The following is a 22581-nucleotide window of genomic DNA, read 5'->3' as shown; positions in this document are numbered from 1 at the left end:
GAGAAGTTCTGAGAAGGCACAAGGGCTGCCTTCAATTATGGGCAAAGAGGGAGGGAGAAAAACATGGGCTTTGAGGTCAAACTTGGCCAGGAATCCTTCTGAGTTCTTCACCTTCTTGGCTTTCCTCTTCCATATCCAGTTCTTACAAGAAGTTGCTTTCAAAGAAAACCAGTCCAAAAGCAGAAAAGAACATACAAGTAATTAAAATCTTTTTTTGTTTGTTTGTTTGGAGTAGGTTTTGATTATGCAGTTTAAGGACTTTATCTCAGGGCATCTGGGTGGCTCAGTCAGTTGAGCGGCCAATTCTTGATTTTGACTCAGGTCATGATCCCAGGGTCGTGAGATCGAGCCCCCTGTTGGGCTCTGCACTGAGCAGAGAACCTGTTTCAAAATTCTCTATCTCTGTCTCTCGCCCTCCCCTGCTCTTTCTCGCTCTCCCTCTCACTCTCTCAAAAAACAAACAAAAAAAAAAACCCAAAAAACAAAAAAACACTTTCTCTTGTAAGCAAACTTTATCATCCAGTACACGGCAATTGTATATAGTGAGCGACAAAGCTTAGCCAAACATTCAGAATTTACTTCTAGGTCCACATCCCTCATCTGAAACCTTTGTAACCCGATGTGTTTCAGAATCAAAAGTCACAATCTTTCTTTTAATTTTAAAAACCTCTCTCTAGAAATGTTGGGGCAGGGTGGAAAATCACTGGGACACAGAGGAGACTCCACCTCTCTCCAGGCCCCCATCTGTCTCCCCTCCCCACCCCCAGTCACAGCTGCCCTAGAGGAGGCCGACCCACCTCCTCTCTTCTCTATCTCCTTCTGCCTCTTGTTCATTGTTCTTTCTTCTTCCATCAGTAGTTCTCTCCCCTTTCCCCTGTATTCCAGTTTTCTAACTTGCCCACCACTGTCACCATAACTGGGGGTCGCCATGACTACTCAGCGGGGAAGTCTTTATTGGGACACACACACTTCCAGAGAGACCAAGAAACAGTTGCAGGGACGGTTGTGTCCACCTGCTAACAATGGAGGACGGGCTGTAGAACACTGCCCACCCGGCCTCCTGATTCTGTTTGGATGGCACACGCTTGGGCAGGGAGAGCTCACTGGGCGAAGGGGCCTAGGACAGCCCCATGGCTCTTCCCCTTTCTACGGTGGGAGCTTCTACTGACCCAAGGGTTAGGGCTACCTGTTAGGAACATTACTTTGTAATTTAATACAAACGTACTTCTTTTTTAACATGTTACATTGATTTATTACAATCCCTTCAGTGGTTCCCCATTCTCCCAGCAGACCATTCTTAACCAAATTCAGAGGGTCTGTGAATACCCTGAAATTACGTGGAGAGCATTGTGAGTACGCGCATTTTCCTGCGGAGGGGCCGGGGCTTTCATCAGGCTCACCAGGGAGCCCAGGGGACTGGGAATATGGTTAGTAACCCTTGGCCTCCAAGGTGGGGCTTGGGCCCAGTAGCAGAGGACTCTCCAGTGACTGTTCTGACCTCCATAGGCCCCACTCCCCCGCCCTCCTGCTTTAAGCCCTGGCAAAATGTATATACACCATGTCCCACTCTGCTGTCCCTGACTCAACTTGCTTTCTTGGGAGCTATCCTTCCTTCTCAGGCCTTATTGCTCATGTTGCCTGGTTGATCTTTTTTTTTTTTTTTTTTAAGTTTATTTATTTATTTTGAGAGAGATAATGTGCACAAGCAGGGAAGGGGCAGAGAGAGAGGGAGAGAGAATCCCAAGGAGGCTCTGCACTGTCAGCGTGGAGGCTGATGTGGGGGCTCGATCCAACAAACCACGAGATCATGACCTGAGCTGAAATCGAGAGTTGGACGCTTAACCGATTGAGCCGCCCAGGCTCCCCTACCTGGTTGACCTTGGCCCCTCTTGGCTCGGGCCTGTTCTCCTCAGGAAAGTTTTACTTGAGCTCAGTCTGGGCTCCTGACTTTCCAAGTTGTTGCCAAATTATATTGACATGGCCCATCTGCAGTTCTGACTCTCTCACTCAACTTTGCCCAACTCTTTCACAGCAGTGACTATTACTATGGAATCAATGTACTCACGGTGCCTCGCTCCACACCTGGCACTTGCAACAGGTGCAAAGCATTGAGTTGATACAAAATGTATTATATACCCTGAGCCAGGCTTCAAGGAGTTGTAATTAATTCTAAAAAAATAAATAAATAAGATGTATCTGTAATGTTTTACTTTTTATAAGAGTATAGGGGCGCCTGGGTGGCTCAGTCGGTTAAGCATCCGACTTCGGCTCAGGTCACGATCTCGCGGTCCGTGAGTTCGAGCCCCGCGTCGGGCTCTGGGCTGATGGCTCGGAGCCTGGAGCCTGCTTCGGATTCTGTGTCTCCTTCTCTCTCTGCCCCTCCCCCATTCATGCTTTGTCTCTCTCTGTCTCAAAAATAAATAAAAACGTTAAAAAAAAATTTTTAAAAAAGAGTATAAATTCATGTCACTCTTTTATTATTCTTTTTTTTACATTTATGTATTTTTTGAGAGACATAGAGAGACAGAGCACAAGTTGGGGAGGGGCAGAGAGAGAAGGAGACACAGAATCCGAAGCAGGCTCCAGGCTCCGAGCTGTCAGCACAGAGCCTGACACAGGGCTCGAACTCACAAACCGTGAGATCATGACCTGAGCTGAAGTCGGACGCTTAACCGACTGAGCCACCCAGGCGCCCCTCATGTCACTCTTTTAAAAAATGTTTATTTATTTATTTTTGAGAGAGAGAGAGAGGGAGAGAGAGATGGAGATGGAGAGGGGGAGGGGCAGAGAGCAAGGGAGAATCCCAAGCAGGCTCTGCACAAGCAGAAGCCTGATGTGGGGCTCAAACCCACAAACTGAGATCATTATCTGAGCCCTTAACTAAGAGTCAGATGCTCAAATGACTGAGCCATCCAGGTGCCACTAAATTCATGTTACTTCTATGATTTAAAATTACTTTTAAATAAATTTAAAATAAGTGCACAATAGTATGCATGCAAGATGTTCCTAAGTAAATAATATAGGTTTATCTCTCTGGCTAAAAAGCGGTCTTGCATTCTCACTTTTTTTTTTTTTTTTTAGCATTTACTTATTTTTTTTTTTTGAGAGACAGAGAGAGGCAGAGCATGAGTGAGGGAGGAACAGAGAGAGACACGGAGACACAGAATCCGAAGCAGGCTCCAGTCTCTGAGCTGTCGTCAGCACAGAGCCTGACCCGGGTCTTGAACCCACGAACTGTAAGATCATGACCTGAGCCAAAGTCAGAAGCTTAACTGACTGAGCCACCCAGGCGCCCCTCACTTTTCTTTTTAACTTTATTTACTTATTTTGAGAGAGAGAGAGGAAGAGAGAGCAGGGGAAGGGCAGAGAGAAAGAATACCAAACAGGGCCTGTGCTGCCAGCACAGAGCCCAACTCGAGGCTCAGTCCTACGAAACGTGAGATCATGACCTGAGCTGAAATCGAAAACCAGTTGCTTAACCGACTGAGCCACCCAGGCGCCCCTCGCCTTCTCTTTCTTTAATGTATACTACGATTTACTGGAAAGTTTACCAGGGCCTTCTAAGTTATCTCATTTAGGGCAGCGTATGTGAACGAAGGTTTCACTCATTAATGCTGCCCTTTTGCCTGCTCTTTGTCAAGCCGAGGGTCCTGTGGTGACAAGCCAGTATGACTGCCTTGGCTGTGTGCACCCCATATCGACTGCGAGCCTTGACCTGGAGCCCGTTCTCAGACACGCCATTCAACATTTTAACAACCACACCGGTCGTTCCCACCTCTTTGCTCTTAGAGAAGTCAAGAGGGCCCACAGACAGGTTTGTTCTTTAATTTTTCATTCCGCACGGTAGTCAGTATTACATGTTCTTTGTAGAGACAGTGAAATGGAAAAGCCATTCTGTCCTTAGGGTCTTAAGAAAACTTTATTAATACCTCACTACCATGAGGCAGACTTGGCTCCAAAAATTAAATTGCATCTAAAAGGATGGCACAGCTTTCTGGGTACCCTCTAAATCATAGGTTCTGTACCATCAGGAAAAAAAGTAAATACTTGTAACTCTGGTCTTTTCGTTGCCTCCATTCGTTAAGCCTTTAGTGACAGTCGACTGGCTCCCTTGCATTTCAGCCTCTAATTACGAAGGACTCACTTTGGTCGGTAACATTCCCTGCTTTTAATAGACCTTCCAATTTGCTTTCATGCAAGACATGTGCTTTGCTCAGTTATGTCCATAGCCAGCTATCAGGGTGCAACTGGGCCCAGATAAAGCAGGAGAGATCTCATTGCCTGGCAGTCTGGGAACCTGAGGACCTACTGGTCAAAGTCACCCAAGTTCCAGAGTTTTCTTCATCCACCTAGAACAGCATTATGCATATTTCACAAATTCAGTGGAAGACTTTCTTCCTGCCGCCTAGCTGAGGAAATACTGCTAGGTCTTACTTAAGGAAATACAGTACCTCCGCGTGTAGATTGCATTTGGTTGTTTGATGTGTAGGAGTGTGGTGCGTGCGTGTGCATATGTGCGTGCATGCACGTGGGGAGGGAGTGAGAGTCATAAAGCACTCAATATTTATTCAGAAATGCCTTCTGCCTAGTAATAATCATCGTTCATATTTTTGAGCCAGGCAGCATCCTACACTCGTCATAACACTGTGAGTGATGTTTAAAGTGCCTTTTAAATATTCAGTCCAAAACTGTTGCAGGTGGTGGCTGGATGGAATTATGAAATTACTTACTCAATTGTGCAGACGAATTGCTCCAAGGAACATTTTCTGTTCTTAACTCCAGACTGCAAGTCCCTTTTGAATGGTGTAAGTAGGCAAAAATCTAATTATAAAGTTCTTAGCATTTTGTGTCCAGTCTTTCCAAGCGTGGAAAGTCTCAGCTGTGTGGGAAGACTCAGTCACTAAAATGTTAGGTGACCTTCACCGGTTCACATTCCCTTGGGGATTCTGAAGCTCTCAGCACTGGTCAGGCTGCCTTACCTACCCGGTCAGAGAATCTGCACACCTAGCAATAGCCCTTACAGATATAAGCGGAGAGTAGGAAGAGCCTGAGACAAAATAATGCCATGATCAAGTTTGTCTTTTCTCGCCTTCACTTTCCTATCTTCTTTTCTTTCCCATGTGCTCAATGTCCTGACTCCAAGCTCTACCCAGAGCAGTCCCTCATTTTCAACTTGTCTCTGCTTGTTTTCTCACCCTTTCTCCCCTGCTCTGATCTCTAACAAACACATCCCGAGTCTCCATCCCTTACGGACCCTTTCTGGGATGATACCTTTTGGTCTGAACCAAAATTATGTTAAAAGAGAGCATCTCAAGGTAATCGTCATTAGCACATGTTGAGACAGCTAAGTCTGCTTCCGATTCTGTGTCTCCCTCTCTCTCTGCCCCTCCCCGTTCATGCTCTGTCTCTCTCTGTCTCAAAAATAAACGTTAAAAATATATATATATTAAAAAAAAAGAGATAGCTAAGGCATGAAGACCTCCCCAAGGATATTGGCATTTTAGCCAAAGACTGCTTTAAGCGATGGATGACTTAAATCCAGTAACTTGACTTTTAGGCTTCTAACCTATGGGAAGAAAATGAGGAATCCAGACAGCAAGGTGTTAATTTCAGCCTTATTATTAATAGAAAAACATTGGAAGTAACATATCTTCAGCAGTAGGGAATGGTTAAGTAAATTATAGTAGTATATCCATATAGTAGAATATGTGTGGCCATTAAGATTCTGTTTCAAGTTTTTAGTGACTTAGTGAAATGGCTATAATATGTTAAGCAAAAAAAATAAGGTAAAGAACTATATAGACAGATTCATTCAAACGTGTAAACATAAGTATCAATAGTGATGAGAAACAAATATGGCAAAATATAAAATATCATTAACCTTCAGGTGGGAATATAGGTGTTTTTTTCTGATTCTTCATACTTTTTGGAACTCTTCAGTCCTTCTCAATGTTTCTGTTGAAGCGTATACTAATTTCATAATTGGAAAATTCCCAGAGTGGGAGAAAAAATTTGCAAATCACTTATCTGATAAGGGGTTAGGATGAAGACTATATTAAAAACCCCTACAATGTAACAACAAAAAGACAACCCAATTTAAAAACAGGCAGAGGGATTAAAAAGATATTACTTGGGGCGCCTGGGTGGCTCAGTCGATTGAGTGTCTGACTTCGGCTCAGGTCACGATCTCACAGTTTGTGGGTTCGAGCCCCACGTCGGGCTCTGTGCCAGCAGCTCGGAGACTGGAGCCTGCTTCGGATTCTGTGTCTCCCTCTCTCTCTGCCCCTAACCCACTCGCATTCTGTCTCTGTCTCTCTCAAATATAAATAAACATTAAAAAAATTTTTTTAAAGATATTTCTCTAAAAAAAAACTATAAATGGCCAATAAGCACCATCAGAAGAATGTGAATACAAGCCACAGTGAGATGCCACTTCAGACCCAGAGGATGGTTATAATTTTTAATCATTGGAAAATAGCAAGTATTGAGGCAGCTGTGGAGAAATTAGAACTTTCGCATATTCCTGCTGGGAATGCAAAATGATGCAGCCACTGTGGAAAACAGTTTAGCAGTCCCTCGAAAAGAAAAACATAGAGTTACCATATGACCCAGCAGCTGCACGCCTAGGCGTATACCCCAAAAGAGTTGAAAACGGAGACTCAAACAGTTAGTTGGATGTCAGTATTCATTGTAGCATTATTCCCAATAGCCAAAAGGTGGAAATAACCCAAAGGTCCGTCAACAGATGAATGGGTAAACAAAATGTCATATATGGATAAGACAATGGAAAATGTTTAGCCATAGAAAGGAAAGAAGATCTGATACATGCTACAATGTGGATGAGCCTTGAAATCATGCTAAGTGAAATAAGCTAGGCACAAAAGGACAAATGTATGATTCCACTTATATGAAATACCTAGCATAAGCACATTCATAGAGACAAAAAGTAGATTAGAGTTTATCAGAGGATGGAGGAGGGAGAATGGGGATTTATTGTTTAATAATTGTTTATCGAGGTGATAAAAATTTTTGGAAACAGTGGTGATGGCAGCACACGACTGAATGCAATTAATGCCACTGAATTGTACATTAAAAAAATTTTTTTTAACGTTTATTCATTATTGAGAGACAGAGAGACACGGAGCGTGAGTAGGGGAGGGGCAGAGAGAGCGGGAGACACAGAATCCGAAGCAGGCTCCAGACTCTGAGCTGTCAGCACAGAGCCCGACGCGAGGCTCGAACGCACAAAACACGGGATCATGACCTAGGCCGAAGTTGGACGCTCAACCGACTGAGCCCCCCAGGCGCCCCTGAATTGTACATTTTTAAATGGTTAAAATAGCTAATTTTACATTGTATCTATTTTACCATAAAAAAAAAAAACAGTAAAAAGAGAGAGGACTCTTCTAAAAAGATATGTTCTCACTACTATTTAACTTTGCCAGTTTGATTCAAGTCTGACGTTCAAGCATCCATTAACACCTCCTGCTTTTACATTTAGTTAACGGCTTGAGGTTACATAAGCCTACATCCTTTCTAGCTTTAATCTTTCTGCATCTATTTGTAAGGCCTCAATTTAGTTTTCTGTTTGCAACAAGAGAGATACTCAAAGGCCAGTTGGAGCCACAAAGCCAATCAGATTTTTGGTTCAGCCTCTCTGGGCCTCCACTTCCTCATTTATAAAAGCGTGAAGAACACAGTTGGTTAAGCGTCCAACTTCGGCTCAGGTCATAATCTCGCAGTTTGTGGGTTCAAGCCCCAAGTCAGGTTCTGTGGTTCAAGCCCCAAGTCAGGTTCTGTGCTGACACCTCGAGCCTGGAGCCTGATTCAGATTCTGTCTCTCTCTTTCTCTCACTCTCTCTCTCTCTGCCCCTCCCTCATTGCACTCTCTTTCTCTCTCTCTCAAAAACAAACATTAAAATAAAATTTTTAAAAGAGTGAAGAAGAACAACACCTGTCTCACAGAGGTGTTAGTATAGCTCAAGGGCATGAAATAGAAATGAAGTGTTCTGCCCACATTGGTATAGTTTAAGGCCTTGCTGTTAAAGTGTGTTACAACGACCAGCAGCATCAGCATCACCAGGGAAGCTGTTAGAAAAGTAGCATCTCAACCGCCCCCATGCCTTCTAAATCAGAATCTGCATATTAACAAGATCCTCAGGTGATTTGTTTGCATACTAAAGCTTGAAAAGCACCACATAAGAGGTTTCATAAGTAGTTCGCAGGCCATGCTGCATATTAGAATCACTCAGCTAGCTTTAAAAAATGCCTATTCCCAGGCCATTCCCCCAGACGTTCTGATGTAATTGGCCTGGGTGTGTCCCTGGAATCAGAATGATCTAAAATCTGCTCACGTAAACTAAATATGCCGATAGAATTGAGAACCTTTGGGCTACTTCCAGCTTCCTCACCCCATCCAAAATTAAGATATCGTGAATGTGGTGTTCGCTGTATCTTTAAAAAATATGACATTATATATATGTTCCTTTATTGGAATATACATATATAGAAAACTTTAAGAAATGCAGAAACATAAAAAAAAAAAATAACACTGAATCACACATGCCCAAACATCCAAAGATATCTTAGTATATTTCCCTCTTGTCTTTTTTGTAGGGGATATGGATACTTTTTGGTAATTTTTTTGTCTGTATATATATCTAGAATATTTCTCACTAATGATAATCCTAGATTCATTTTGTTTTTTGTTGTTGGTTATTGCTATTAGAATTAAACCCTTATGTTTTTACTTTTTCTCTTTTAAATAAGTTATTACATATACAACTGTATCAATTTTTATTTATTTTTCTTATATCCAGCAACTTCACTGAATTCTTATTAGCTCTAACAGCTTCTCATTGATTCTTTTCATCCAGGCATACAATAATGTGTTATGCAAAAAATACCTTTATTTTCTTCTTTCTGATGCTTATTTTTTTGTTCTATGTCTCAATGAATTGACCCAAATAGCCAGAGATAATTTTTGAAAAAATGGTGATTACACACTGTCATGTTTTAGGCCTGATTTTATTTGGAAAGCCTCTAGAATTTTGTCATTATTTTGCTGTGGGTTCCAGGCAGACATTCGTTGTCATGTTAAGGAAGCATCCTTACATTCCTGTTCTTTAAAGAGTTTTGTTCTGTTTTGGTTTGGTTTTAAATAAGGAATTGGTATTGAATTTAGCTTTAGAATAGATGTTAAAATATGATATTAAATTTTTCTAATTTAATCTGTTATGTTGTTTTGACAGCTTTCCTAACAGCGATCTTTAGATTCTTAAACTGAACTCACTATGTGTTTAGTGTTAATTATTATTTAAATATGCTTTTGGATCCTATTTCTAGTTTAGAAATTCTACATCTATATTTACAAATGAAAGTGGCTTAACAGTTTCTGGGTGTGTGTTTGTATGTGTGTTCTATTTTTTTAGGTTTTAATATCTTGATTACAGTTTTACAGAATGAAAATAGTTTGCCACTATTTTCTTTTCTTTTTTTTTTTAAGTTTATTTATGTTATTCTAGTAATCTCTATGCCCATTGTGGGGCTTGAACCTATGACCCTGAGATCAAAAGTCATCTGCTCCACCAACTGAGCCAGCCAAGCACCTCTGCCACTATTTTCTGTATTCAGAGACAGTTTATATAACATGGGAATATATATACCTTAATTTTTGAAATTATTCATCCATAAAACATCTCTGTTATTTGGAGGTGGAAAGTAGAATGGAAGTTTAGAGTAGGAATAGCATTCTCTCCTTCTTCTCCAGTCATTGGTCTATTCAAGTTTTCTTCTTGTTTTTAAGTCAATATTGGTTATTTATAGTTTTTGAGGAAAGTATTTCTTTGGGATTTAAATGATCATATACTTGTTTATAATATTCTGTTATGTTTTTATACTTCTATGTATACTTTGCTATGTTGCCTTTCATATACATTTGATTTTTTTCCTTACCCCAAGAGTGATCTTTTGGATTTTTTTTAAATGTTTATTTATTTATTTTGAGAGACAGGGGGAAAGAGAGCAAGCAAGTGAGCAGGGGAGTGACAGAGAGAGAGAGAGAGAGAGAGAGAGAGAGAGAGAGAGAGAGATTGAATCCTAAGCAGCTTCCTAGTTATCAGCAGGGAGCCCTATGCGGGCTCAGTCTCACAAATCATGAGGTCATGACCTGAGCCAAAATCAAGAGGGATGCTTAACTGACTGAGCCACTTAGGTGCCCCTGGATTTATTTTTTAATGCTAGTGCTTTCTGTTTTCTAACTTATCAGTTTTGAAAAGTTTATAATCTGGCTTTATCTTGTTTTCTCCTTCTTATTTTCCTTGAGCCTATTTATTATTCTGTTTCCTTTTTGAATTTCTTAAGAGAAACACCTACATTTGGAGTTGTTTTGTTTGTTTCTCATCTCCCTTTTTAAATTACAAAAGCAGGGGCGCCTGGGTGGCGCAGTCGGTTAAGCATCCGACTTCAGCCAGGTCACGATCTCGCGGTCCGTGAGTTCGAGCCCTGCATCGGGCTCTGGGCTGATGGCTCAGAGCCTGGAGCCTGTTTCCGATTCTGTGTCTCCCTCTCTCTCTGCCCCTCCCCTGTTCATGCTCTGTCTCTCTCTGTCCCAAAAATAAATAAACGTTGGAAAAAAAAATTTTTTTTTTTTTTTAAATTACAAAAGCATATAAAGCCACAAGTTAATTCTAAATGGTGCTCTGGCAATATGATGTGGAATTCTCATTTTTCTTCTTTCGTCTCTCACTTTTTTCCTTATCCAAGGAACCCTGCCTATTTAGGCAAATGTGCTTATATTTCCAAGTTGTTTATTTGTTTAAATTTACGTCATTAATTTTCAGGGAGTTTTTTTTTTTTCCTTTTGGTGCTGAGGCCAAAGAACATGGCCTGTATTGTTTTTGATTTGCTAAATTTATTGAGCTGTTTTTGTGACCTAGAATGGAAGCGATTAAAAATTTTGCATCATACTTATGAAAGTGTCACTTTAAATCATGTGTATTGTATGAAATTATGATTTAAATAAATCTTTATTATGTTACTCAAGTCTTCTGTGACCTTATTTATTTATTTATTCCATTTGGCCTGTCTTAGGTTTATACTTGTACATTAAATTTTCCCACCACAATGATTTTTATCCATTTCTATTCCTATACATTTTCTGCTTTATGTATCTTGATCCCATGCTTCTAGACTGTATCTTTTACAAAAATAAAATAATCTTTTTTACTACATTTGTGAGGTTTTTTGTTACCTTGAATTTTACTTTTTCCAATATTAATTATATTTTAGCTCCTTTTTTTGTCATACTTGCCTCCTACAGCTTTGCTCATTCATTATATTTAACCTTTCTTTTTTTATGATCAGAAATTATACTTGAAGATGCAATACATTAATTTTGTTTTTAACTTAATCTAAAAACCTTTGCCTTTCTAAAAGCAAATTTTATCCATTCATTTATATGGTTATTATTTCTATACTAGGTATTCCTATCATCTCGTTTCATGTTTCTGTGGGTTTGTGTCTACTGTTCATTGTTGATGCTGTTAACTAATTGTTTTTTATTCTCCCTTTGCGATCAGACTGTGTTTCCTTTTGGTTCTCTATGTGATGATTTGTAAAGTCAATATACTATTTTTAGTATACTAGTTGTTTATTTAAAGCTTCTTAAACATGTGTTAACTTTATGTACCTATGTCCTTTTTAAAAACCAGGATATCGGTGAATGTACAGATCATGCACACGTGGACCTGCAGCTAAGAGTTGCTTCTTTGTCGCAGAAGTGTGAACTCTATCCAGGTAGGAGCTGATGCGTGCTAGTGCTCTATGCTGCATGTTGGTCGCGGACAACTAGCTAGGTCTTTTCACAGAACTCGTGCTTTGGTGTCTGTCTTTGGCACAAAGTCTATATGACCAGCAGGTTTACTGAGAACAACTTAGCCCATCTCTGCCCAGCAGTATGGCGGTAGGCATAGGGGAGACTGCTCTGGAAGTAGCCGGAAGGGAATGTTGTGGCAAAAGGGGAAATTGCTGGCCTCTGGGTACAACACCAGCCAGTTTCCTTGTACAAGAATTCCCTAAAATCAGGTGCTGTAAATGGGGAAAGCTGCATCTCATTTTTGACCACTCAGAGTAAAAATAAGCCTTTCAATTAAAGATTTTCCCCCCTACATGTTATAATGGAGGGAAAGGGAAATACTGCAAGATTATGGTCAAGTCCTTATTTCTTATGTCAAGAGTCAGCTTTTCCCATCCTCGGAAGATAGTTGTATACATTTCCTGATGAGAAGCATGACTGAAGCTAGCTGCTCCCGGGAAAAATAGGATTTACATTTTTCCCACTAGAGAATCTTTCCTTTAAGTTAAGCATTGCTTTTTGCAGTTTCAATGACAAATGCAAAAACTTAGGAAAAGTACAGCATATCAGTTGAGCCACTAGTGTCTCCTGATTGAATGTTTCCCCTAAACACACTTGGCTCTGAGAAGAGGAAAAGAGGAGAGGCAGTAAGGTGAAGGTCAGACAGACAACCTCCACCCACTCACTCCTGGGCCTTGGGCTGTCATGTGATCCTCTGTAAATGACCCTGCAGGTCATGTGCAGGGGAGATAGTAGGCTACACTTCTCCTTCAGTGACACGCTGACTTAAAAGCTGATCTTTTTCAGGAGAGGATTTTATAGAACCGCCTCCCAGTATTTGCCCTGGCTGTCCCAAAGAGATACCTGTCAACAGCCCAGAGCTGCAGGTGGCTCTGAATCATTCCACTGCAAAGCTTAATGCAGAGAATAATGGAACGTTCTATTTCAAGATTGACCACGTGAAAAGTGCAACAGTACAGGTCTGTAAATTATGCTACAAAAATAGTGATCTTATAGCCGATGTGTGAATTGCTTACTAATTTTACCACTGTCCTTGGCTCTGCATTGAGAACCAGTGTCACGGTGAGCAGGATTTGGGAGATTTGAATTTCAAGTCCCAACCTCGCTGCATTCTTTGTGAGTGATCTTGGAAGAGTCACTTAGAACATTTTCTCCATTTTCTCTCTGTAAACGATAGGGGTGAAGATCAAATAAGAACATATATGTCAGTCACTTTTCAAACTCTCAATCGCTCTCTAAATACTAACAACTATTCTATAATTAACAAAATTCAGTGCTAGGAGAAGCAAGAGTCATTCTTTGCCTTTCTGGACTCATCTCTCACTGTGGCATCACTTTGTGCCTTGGGCTCAGCCCCATCATCTGTCACTGCCCAGACTGTCTTCACCCTCTCACCTCCAAGTCGTTTCTCCCCTACCTGGGGGACGCTTCCCTCCTACAAATGTACCCTCTGGGGATTCATCTCTCTTTCCATGCCCTGTCAATAGAGGCTAAGGAGTGTCCTGGTCCAGGGGTTAAGAGACCCAGCTTTACCACAGCACCACCAATGTCCTCAGCAACCCCACAGCCAGCCACTCAGACTCACTCAGCCCTTTGGCCCCATCTGAAAATTGAGTGGCTGGATTAATAGATCCCAAATTCCTTCCACTCCAGCAACCTATGACCAATGTATTCATGAACAGAGTCCTATGGTAGACCTCAAAACTGGCTTCCGTAAATACCAGCTAAAGAAAAGTCATCAAAATAAAACCAAACTGTTACAGCAAGCCAACATGATCTTTATAATCTGGTGAAAGAAATATCACTAAAAACGAGTTCATACTTTTGACTTAGTAATTGAATTTCTAGAAATAGAAACTAGAAGTCGTCTTTATGGACAGTGATATTCGTTGCAGCTTTAACAATAAAAGCCAAAAAGAAAAGGTAAACTGTCAAAATGATCAATAATACAGAGGTGATGAAATACATCTGGCATGCCCTTCAAATGGAGCAAATAAGCAGCAGCTTAAAGTATCTTTCTGACACGCTCTTGGCGTGTGGGCAATGACCCGTGTTAAAATATGCAGTGGAAAACAAGAAGCCATAAAACTGAACACACATTCATCTTTGAAAAAGTACAGAAAACAGGGGCGCCTGGGTGGCTCAGTTGATAATGCGTCCGACTTCAGCTCAGGTCATGATCTCATGGTCTGTGAGTTTGAGCCCCGCATCAGGCTCTGTGCTGACAGCTCAGAGCCTGGAGCCTGCTTCGGATTCTGTGTCTCCCTCTCTCTCTGCTCCTCCCCTGCTCACACTCTGTCTCTGTCTCTCTCTCTCTCTCAAAAATAAACATTAAAAAAAAATTTTTTTTTTAAAGTACAGAAAACAATGCTGAAAAGAAACAGGTGCCTCACGCTATTCACAGTGGTGGTTTTTAGGCGCCAGCCCAATGGGCTATTTATTTCCATCCTTCTAATTTCCTGTTTTAGTTTTTTTTTTATAACCAGAAGAAAACCCCTAAATGAATGGTATTAAAGTGAATCAAACCTGACCCTTTGATCTGTCTCCTACTCAGGCACTTATTCCTGCCCCCCCACCCCCCTCCATGTCATTACCCTCTCCCTGGTCTCGCTGGCACGTGACCCACACCAGATTCACTTGGGGAAGATATCAATCTGTGCTACTCCTGTTTGTCACCTTTCCTTTGCAATTTGCATCTCTGCTTCCCTGTGAATGTCCCTTATTCGTAATGTTGCCATAGTAGCACCGTCCTCTGCCCTTTATTACATGCCAGAGGTCTGCTGTCAGGGAGAGAACCACTAATTCCCAAGCGCGAATATATAGCCGTCTTAGTTGTTACAATTCTCTCTGTAAATTAGCACATCAACGTTCTAGCGTGTATGCGCTAGATGTATGCAAGGATGCCAGGGAACACCACCAGGTAATGCTGTGAATTGAAGGGATCCCACATCCCTTCTTTTGCCAGATCAATCGGGAATGTTGTGAAAATTTCAAACTTACTTGTAAGAAATTAATCTTTGTTGCTGTTTGCCTTGAAAGAGAAGAATTTGCTCGTAGATCTTTGAGGCACAGCCTTGATGGAAGCAGCCAATTTACTAAAACCCAGTTTATCGTTAAGATGACGTTGCTAAGAGCCAACCTCCAAATGACCAACCTGCCAAGTTGCTAGAGATTTATTTTACGGTTTTAGTCTTGCCTTGGCTTTGCATGTTTAGTCCTGTTTGAATGCATGTCCATTTCAAGCTGGTGTCATATTTCAGAAACCAGAAACTTCTTAAATCCTCTATTTTTCACACGTGAATGGCTGTGGTTTCTGTCACGTGCTGTTTGTTCCTGCCTCACCCCTGCTGCCGCTGCCATCAGTGTTCCTCCCTGCCTCTGCTCAAACGAATATACATCAAGGATCTGTGTGTGCACATTAAGGAACTTCTCCTTTGACAAAGTCCTAGAAATGTCAAGGGATACGTATACGTCTAAGACGATGCAAATTGCCAAATTACAAAAACATTGGCAGTTATGCCAATTTACATTCGCGTCAACTGGGTATTTAGACACTGATTAATGGTCTTGAATTCTACTCCTACCCAGCAGTCATCGAGGCTGCATGTTCCCCACACCTAGCCAACACCAGGCATCATCGCTGGTTTTCATCTTTGCCAACATGGGAGATTAAAAACGATGTTGCATTGCTTTTTTAAGGCGCATATCCTTGGTTACTAATGAAGTAAATGTTTTTTTTCCAGGACAAATGACCATTTTAACTTCTTTTCTGAAATATCTATTCACGTCCTTTGCACATTGGTTTGGGCGCTGGGCTTTATATTGATCCTACATCATATTTTTCCCAGTTTGCCTTGCTACTTTGCTTACGGTGATTTTTGAGAATCAGTTTTCATTTCTGTATAGTCAAATTTAGACAGTTTTTTCCTTCCTTTAGGTTTCCTTCCTCTGCTTTTCACCTAGGAAAGACCTTCCTCATCCTGAGATCTGATGAATATTTACTTATATCTTTCTAGCTTGTTAATTTAATTTTTAAAATGCATATGGAACTTATATTGCTATATAGCGTTCTCCACTTTAAGAGCAAAACTTGGGCAGGATGGATTTAAGCAGGAAGACTTCTGATAAGAATGATACTTGATGATGATGGCAATATGGATGTGACCTTGAGGCCCTCAAACAGAAGGTCCTCCCTCTGGACCCTGAATAAAGTTGGGTCTACAACTGTGGTTTGCAACTTTCTTTTTTTTTTTTTTTTAATTTTTTTTTTCAACCTTTATTTATTTTTGGGACAGAGAGAGACAGAGCATGAACGGGGGAGGGGCAGAGAGAGAGGGAGACACAGAATCGGAAACAGGCTCCAGGCTCTGAGCCATCAGCCCAGAGCCCGATGCGGGGCTCGAACTCACGGACCGCGAGATCGTGACCTGGCTGAAGTCGGACGCTTAACCGACTGCGCCACCCAGGCGCCCCTAGTTTGCAACTTTCTAAGGCAACATCACATTGATCAACCCTAAGGCCAAAAAATTGGATCAAAGTATACTCTGAAATGAGCAAGAAAATTAATGACCACCAAAGCATAGACTCTAACACTCTCTTAGAACCTTCCTCACCACTTACACATACACTTGGAGTTTTAGAAGTTAAATATTATATTCGTCTTAAGATTTTAACCGTGCTTACCCAGCAAGACCATGGCAGGAAAGAGGGAGGAGGAGCTTTAGTTCTTCCTACAATTCTGCTTTCCTCACCTGCCTCCCATCATGCTTTCCCCATGTTTTCACAAAGTATAAGGAGACAGGGAAGCTGTTGACGTTTGCTTTTATAAAAATTGGATTGTACTATCAGTCCATAACTTCATTTTTTTCACTAAGGGTCATCCCTCCAGGTCAACAGATATGCATGATGTATTCTCTTGATGGCTACATAATCTCTCTCTCTCTCTCTCTCTCTCTCTCTCACACACACACACACACACACACACACACACACTTGAATACTAGAATTAAATACCAAATACCTTGGTCTAGAAACCACACCAACTTTTCAATACCTAATAAAAACATTTTTATGCCGTGTATTTTTCAAGGATAGAATAAGTATAAGATATGACATTTTAAAATGACTTAAAAAGCCACACTTGGGACTTGGTTAAAGTCAGAGTGGTTTAAAAACATGATTTTATTTTGTAAATAAATTGTGCCTCTCCTAGACTGAAAAAAAATTTGGGCCATAAATTGCTTAATGGAAGACAGCATTGTGTAATGACTAATGCTGTTGATAGAGATTAAAACAAATTCTTGGGGGTGCCTGGGTGGCCTCAGGCGGTTGAACATCTGTCTCTTGGTTTTGGGTCAGGTCATGATCTCATGGTTCGTGGGTTCAAGCCCTGCATTGGGCTCAACACTGACAGCATGGAGCCTGCTTGGGATTCTCTCTCTCCCTCTCACTGCCTCTCTCTCAACATAAATAAATAAACAAACAAAACCCCAAATTCTTAATATCAAAAAGAAAGAGAAGGAAGCTCAAAAATGCAAATATTTTTTCTAATTCCATAATTTCTATGGTGGTACTAACTCAGTATTTCTCAGTATTTTCAAAGAAAATGTTTAAGTTTTTCTTCCTACTTTTCTTAGATTCCATTACAACTTGCATCCTTGAGTCATTCATGAATTTTGCAGCGGTTGAACAATAAAGCTCAGAAAAATATAAAAATAGAAATTACAGTTTGCTTCCACCCCCCATTAGAAAAGGAAATGAGACTAGCCATTAGCCAAATATTTTTCACATGCATACAGATTGAAAGTTTTGTTGTCAAACATTTGTACTTTTCTGTGTAACTCTCATTTGGTCAGTATATAATTCAAATGGCAATATTCTTCCCTAAAAGTCCTTAGGGTAAAAACATATGATTTATTATACAATATTAATCAGGCTCCTCCTTTGTGCTAATCTTCCAGGTGGTGGCTGGAAAGAAATTTTCTATTGAGTTCACAGCCAGGGAAACCACGTGCTCCAAGGAAAGTAATGAAGAGTTGACAGAAAGTTGCAATACCAATAAATTTGGAGTGAGTAGTAACACAACTGTATACTTGTTCCTTGGAAACCTTTTTGATGTGTTATACTTGTTTAAGCATCTCATGAATAACACTGTTCTCTCTTTTGACTTCTGTTTTCATGGATAGAAAATTCTAGACTGTAAAGCTGAAGTTTATGTGATACCTTGGGAGAAGAAAATTTACCCTACTGTCCACTGTCAATCACGGGGAGAGGTATGATTCTCATTACAGTCAGCTTGGGTCAATGTTGCTCATTCTGAAGTCCTATTTGGGGGTTGGAAATAAACCATTATTTAAGTGAATTGGGAGACTATCTTCTTAAAATGGGGAGAACTCTCACATTTCTGTGCTGATCTCTTTATGGCTAGAAATGAGAGCAGCAGCCCTCTTAACTACTTGTCATGCATTGTCAGCATCCCATTGTCAGTGCGTACTCTCTTGGCAAAGTGCACACCCTGCTGGGACAGTTGACACAAGCTGTGTACCTTCGAGGCGTGCCTGAGACGAGGCACAGCTCTCCAGTGCCCACTGCTAATGTCCAAGGAGCTCTGGAGAAATGCAGATCTCAGCCCCACTCCACATCTACTGACTCAAAATCTGCATTTAACGTGATCGCTATAGGATTCATACCCATGTTCAAGTTTGGGAAGCACTGGTTTGCATCGTTTTTTTAATTTGTAGAAGATCCCTGGGAGGTAAGTGAGACTTTCCCCATGTCAAGGTTATGATACTAAATATTACAAAGATGCTGAGGTCCTAGGGTGAATAATAACAGTATCAAGTGCATCTCTGTCCCAGGCTCTGTAGTGAGAGCTTCACACATATTTTCCTCCTGACACCTCTATGAGGCAAGTGCTATTATCATCCTATTTACAGATGGGAGAAGTGAAGCCAGCGATGCTTGGATTCAAATCTAGATCAAATAAGAACCCACCCTATTCACTGTCATGCTGATAACTAGTAGGGTCTGACTGGTGTGACACCCAAAACCATGTTCTTTGCACCGCCAGACATTGCCTCCAACCATCACATTCTCACAGGTAGTGAAATTGTAGGTAGAAATAACCCACAAGTCCGTATCTTCAATGCATTCGGCCTCTTCTCACTTTTTTTCTGACTTAGGTTTTTGCCATGTGTATGTACGTATATAGCCTAACACAAACATTATACAAAGACTGTATTTCAAGCTTGTGAACATGTCCTAATGTGTTTCAGTCCAACAAAGTAATTGTGGATATACGCTCCCTAGATATTCAGCTCATACAAGCCCACATAGGACCTTTTAGGATAAAGACAGTAATTGTGCTGAAAGAAACAGTATTGATGAATAAATAATGTGTTGTGGCTTATATAATCATAGACTTAGAAGGTACGCTAGAGATCATGCTGTCAACCACCCAACTTTTCCAGATGAAGAAAAAACTCTCCAGCTTAGATGATTAAGAACAATACCCACAAATTATAAAATCAATCAAAAGAGGAAAAAATATTCATTTCAACCTCTTTTCAATATTAATATAGTGTTTAAAGTCTGGTAGACTTGCCCCATTGTAAACCAAGATAGCATTGCCAAGATTCAGTCCCTTCTGTCTTCATTGATAGTATGGTTTTCACAGTAATGCATTCATCTTAATATTTCCTGTTTAGACCACATTGATGAAAAGGCCTCCAGGTTTTTCACCTTTCCGATCAGTACAAGTGGAGAAAACAAAAGAAGGAACAACTGTAAGTCCACCCCACACTTCCATGGCATCTGTACAAGATGAAGAGCAGGATTCAGGAAAAGAACAAGGACCCACTCGTGGGCATGGCTGGGGTCATGGAAAGCAAATAAAACATGGCTTTGGCCATGGCCATAAACATGAGCATGACCAAGGCCATAGGCACAATAGGGGACGTGGCCTTGGCCATGGACATCAAAAACAACATGGCTTTGCCCATGGACATCAAAAGCAACATGGCTTTGGCCATGGACATCAACAGCAACATGGCCTTGGTCATGGACATCAACAGGAACTTGACTATGATCTTGAACACCAAGGGAGACATGGCCTTGGCCATGGACATCAAAGGGGACGTGGCCTAGCCCATGGACATACCCATGAGCATGGTCATGGCCATGGACAATATAAAAATAAAAGAAAAGACAATGAAAAGGACAATGGTTGGAGAATAGAGCATTTGGCAAGTTCTTCTGAAGATAGTACTACCTCTTCTGCACAGACACAAGAGAAGACAGAAGGGCCAACACCCCTCCCTCCCCTAGCCCAGCCAGGTATAGCAGTTACCTTGCCTGACTTTCAGGACTCAGATCTCATTGCAGCTGTGATGTCTAACACACCACCAACTCCCACAGAGAGTGATGATGATTGGATCCCTGACATCCAGATAGAAAAAAATAGCCTTTCATTTAACCTGATACCTGACTTTCCAGAAAAAACCTCCCCCAAATGTCCCGGACGCCCCTGGAAGCCAGTTAATGGAATGAATCCAACTGTGGAAATCAAAGAGTTTCATGATTTTGATCTCTCTGATGCTTTGCATTAATTTATGCAGCCATGAGTCTTTCTTTAGCATGTCAGCATTCCTTCCCTCCACTGTCTAAATATCTTGATACAATGCACTGAGAGCCATGAAGCTTCAGAACAGCCTAGAAAGAAGGGGTGAGACTCCCAGTGGGGACACCGTCAATCTCTGGATGACATAAAACTGTGTGCAGAATCCTAAATCCTCTCTGGGACTTCCTCAGAAGTTTTCTTAACTAGCACAGAAAATGGACAAACTGATGTGCCTTACGGCCTGTGGCAATTTGCTTTTCTGATGACGAATGTGTACCTTAAAATGCATGCCATCGATTTTCATACAAAGATTCGTGACATTCTGAATAAAGTGTGGCATCTGATCCCTGAGCACAAGTGCAAATAAGGGAAGTCAAGAGACTGAATGCTGAATTTCTTAATGGGAAAAAAATAAAAATAATAAAACCTCCAGAGGTTATTAAGAGGGACAACAAGAAAGAAAGCCAGCGTGGCCAAAGAGAGGATAGGGTGGAAGTAGATGAACTGACTTTCTGTTTCCAAAAGGGCTAGTTACATTACTCCCACATGAAAAAGCTGTCCTGATAATTCTGTTTCTGGGTGACAGTGTTTCCTGTAAGCCCATAATCTCCGTTTAGTCATTAAGGAGCCTTTGCAACAAGGCTTTCAAATAGGAGTTTTCTGCCTGTTTATTTGTTGTCCAGACCACATCGAGTAATCCTTAGTTTTTAGCAGCTCTGAGTTTAGTGATAAGGATGGAAAGCAGAAGAAGTAATATAGAGGCAGGCTTGCCAAGGAAAACCTTTTTGTAATCATTGACAAGGGAATATCATAAGATGTGATGCAAATTTCATTCAGAAATTTTATGAGGAAATTCCTCTCTGGCCTCCCTTTATGATCATATCATCTTTTTGCTGTGACATTGAAGGTACTGATTTTTGCAAAGGAGAACAGTATGATCAATGTGATTGTCTCCAAGTGCCTTATACCACGAGGAGGCATTTATTTTCTAAGCCTTGCTATACTTTTGCCTAGGGAGACAAGATAGGGGTTTAAACGACTGCGCTTACTGTGGATGAATGTGTCCCTGCTACTTCGATTCATTGGATGCATTTGAACCTCCGAGTTTTTATTTCATTTCAAATATCATCTGTACTTTTAAATAAAGAACCGATGATGTCAGGAAAAAGTCTCGTCTTGTCAACTGGTGGCTTCACCTTTCTTTTACCGAATGATAGCAGATTAACAGAGTTTTACTATACTTACAGAGGCATCTAAGGCCCTGCGAATACATGGGCCGACCTCGGGAGGCAGGGGCCGAGCCAGCAGCTGGGAGTGAGGTCTCTTGACCAGTGGGCAGAACCTTCACACCTGGCCCAGTAGCCCCAACAACCCCTATCACCAGCCCTGCATGGAAGGACAAGAAGATGGGATACAATTTACAGAGAAGAATGCCATTTTACTGTTCTGTTGCTGGGTGAAATAAAGTTCAGTCTTGATGCTCTCGTTCCTGGTGGTCTTCTTTTGGCCACACCATCCTCAGCAAAGCCCAGTGGGTGGGAGAGCCAGTGCTACGGCTCTGCCATGGAAACTCATAGCCCAACTCTAGAGCGTCCTTGCTAACCGGGGCAGGAATCCTTTAAGTGAGGCTTTGCTAACCAAGACCTCCTGATGGGTGCTCAATACAGGGTTAGCGGGTCAGGTTTCTACCAGCAATCTGAGGACTCTCTCTCAGCCTCCTCTTCCTCCTCCTCCTGATTCCCAGCCTAAACCTAAAGGTAATTTCATTTTATTATTGGTTTTTATGATCCAGATAATTATCAAAAAAGAAAGAAAAATCTTTTGTTAATATGCTACCAACTTCTTCTTGTCAGAAAATACCTCATTTCAAACACCTTTTGAAAAAAGGTAAAATTATCATTTTGGTCTGAGGAAAGGAGAAAATAGGAAGCCAGTGGAATAAAAAGTGATAAAGGGGCACCTGGGTGGCTCAGTCGGTTACGCGTCCGACTCTTGATTTTGGCTCGGGTCACGATCTCATGGTTTGTGGGATTGAGCCCTGCATCGGGCTCTGTACTGACGTTGAGGAGCCTGCTTGGGATTCCCTCTC

The 22581-nt window shown here is 41.2% G+C and overlaps 1 protein-coding gene across 3 annotated transcripts in view; it reads left to right on the top strand.

Annotated features, from left to right (window-relative positions):
• KNG1 (kininogen 1) overlaps positions 1 to 21970 on the top strand; it is a 28614-nt gene extending 6644 nt beyond the window's left edge. Inside the window, exons 4-11 of one of the 3 annotated variants that reach the window (XM_027061227.2) lie at positions 3642 to 3814; positions 4698 to 4805; positions 11712 to 11796; positions 12662 to 12834; positions 17836 to 17943; positions 18061 to 18147; positions 19582 to 19659; positions 21740 to 21970. In XM_027061227.2, the coding sequence (XP_026917028.1) occupies positions 3642 to 3814; positions 4698 to 4805; positions 11712 to 11796; positions 12662 to 12834; positions 17836 to 17943; positions 18061 to 18147; positions 19582 to 19659; positions 21740 to 21820 (893 nt within the window). In that variant the 3' untranslated portion in view covers positions 21821 to 21970. Of the gene's footprint in view, positions 1 to 3641; positions 3815 to 4697; positions 4806 to 11711; positions 11797 to 12661; positions 12835 to 17835; positions 17944 to 18060; positions 18148 to 19581; positions 21664 to 21739 lie in introns of those variants that run through there. The other 2 variants (XM_027061229.2, XM_053221089.1) reach the window with 2 other exon arrangements.
• Positions 21971 to 22581: the final 611 nt, after the last annotated feature.

The sequence above is a fragment of the Acinonyx jubatus genome, chromosome C2, assembly GCF_027475565.1.
Source record: "Acinonyx jubatus isolate Ajub_Pintada_27869175 chromosome C2, VMU_Ajub_asm_v1.0, whole genome shotgun sequence".
Classification (NCBI taxonomy): Eukaryota; Metazoa; Chordata; class Mammalia; order Carnivora; family Felidae; genus Acinonyx; species Acinonyx jubatus.
This window is presented reverse-complemented; position numbering and strand designations above follow the sequence as displayed.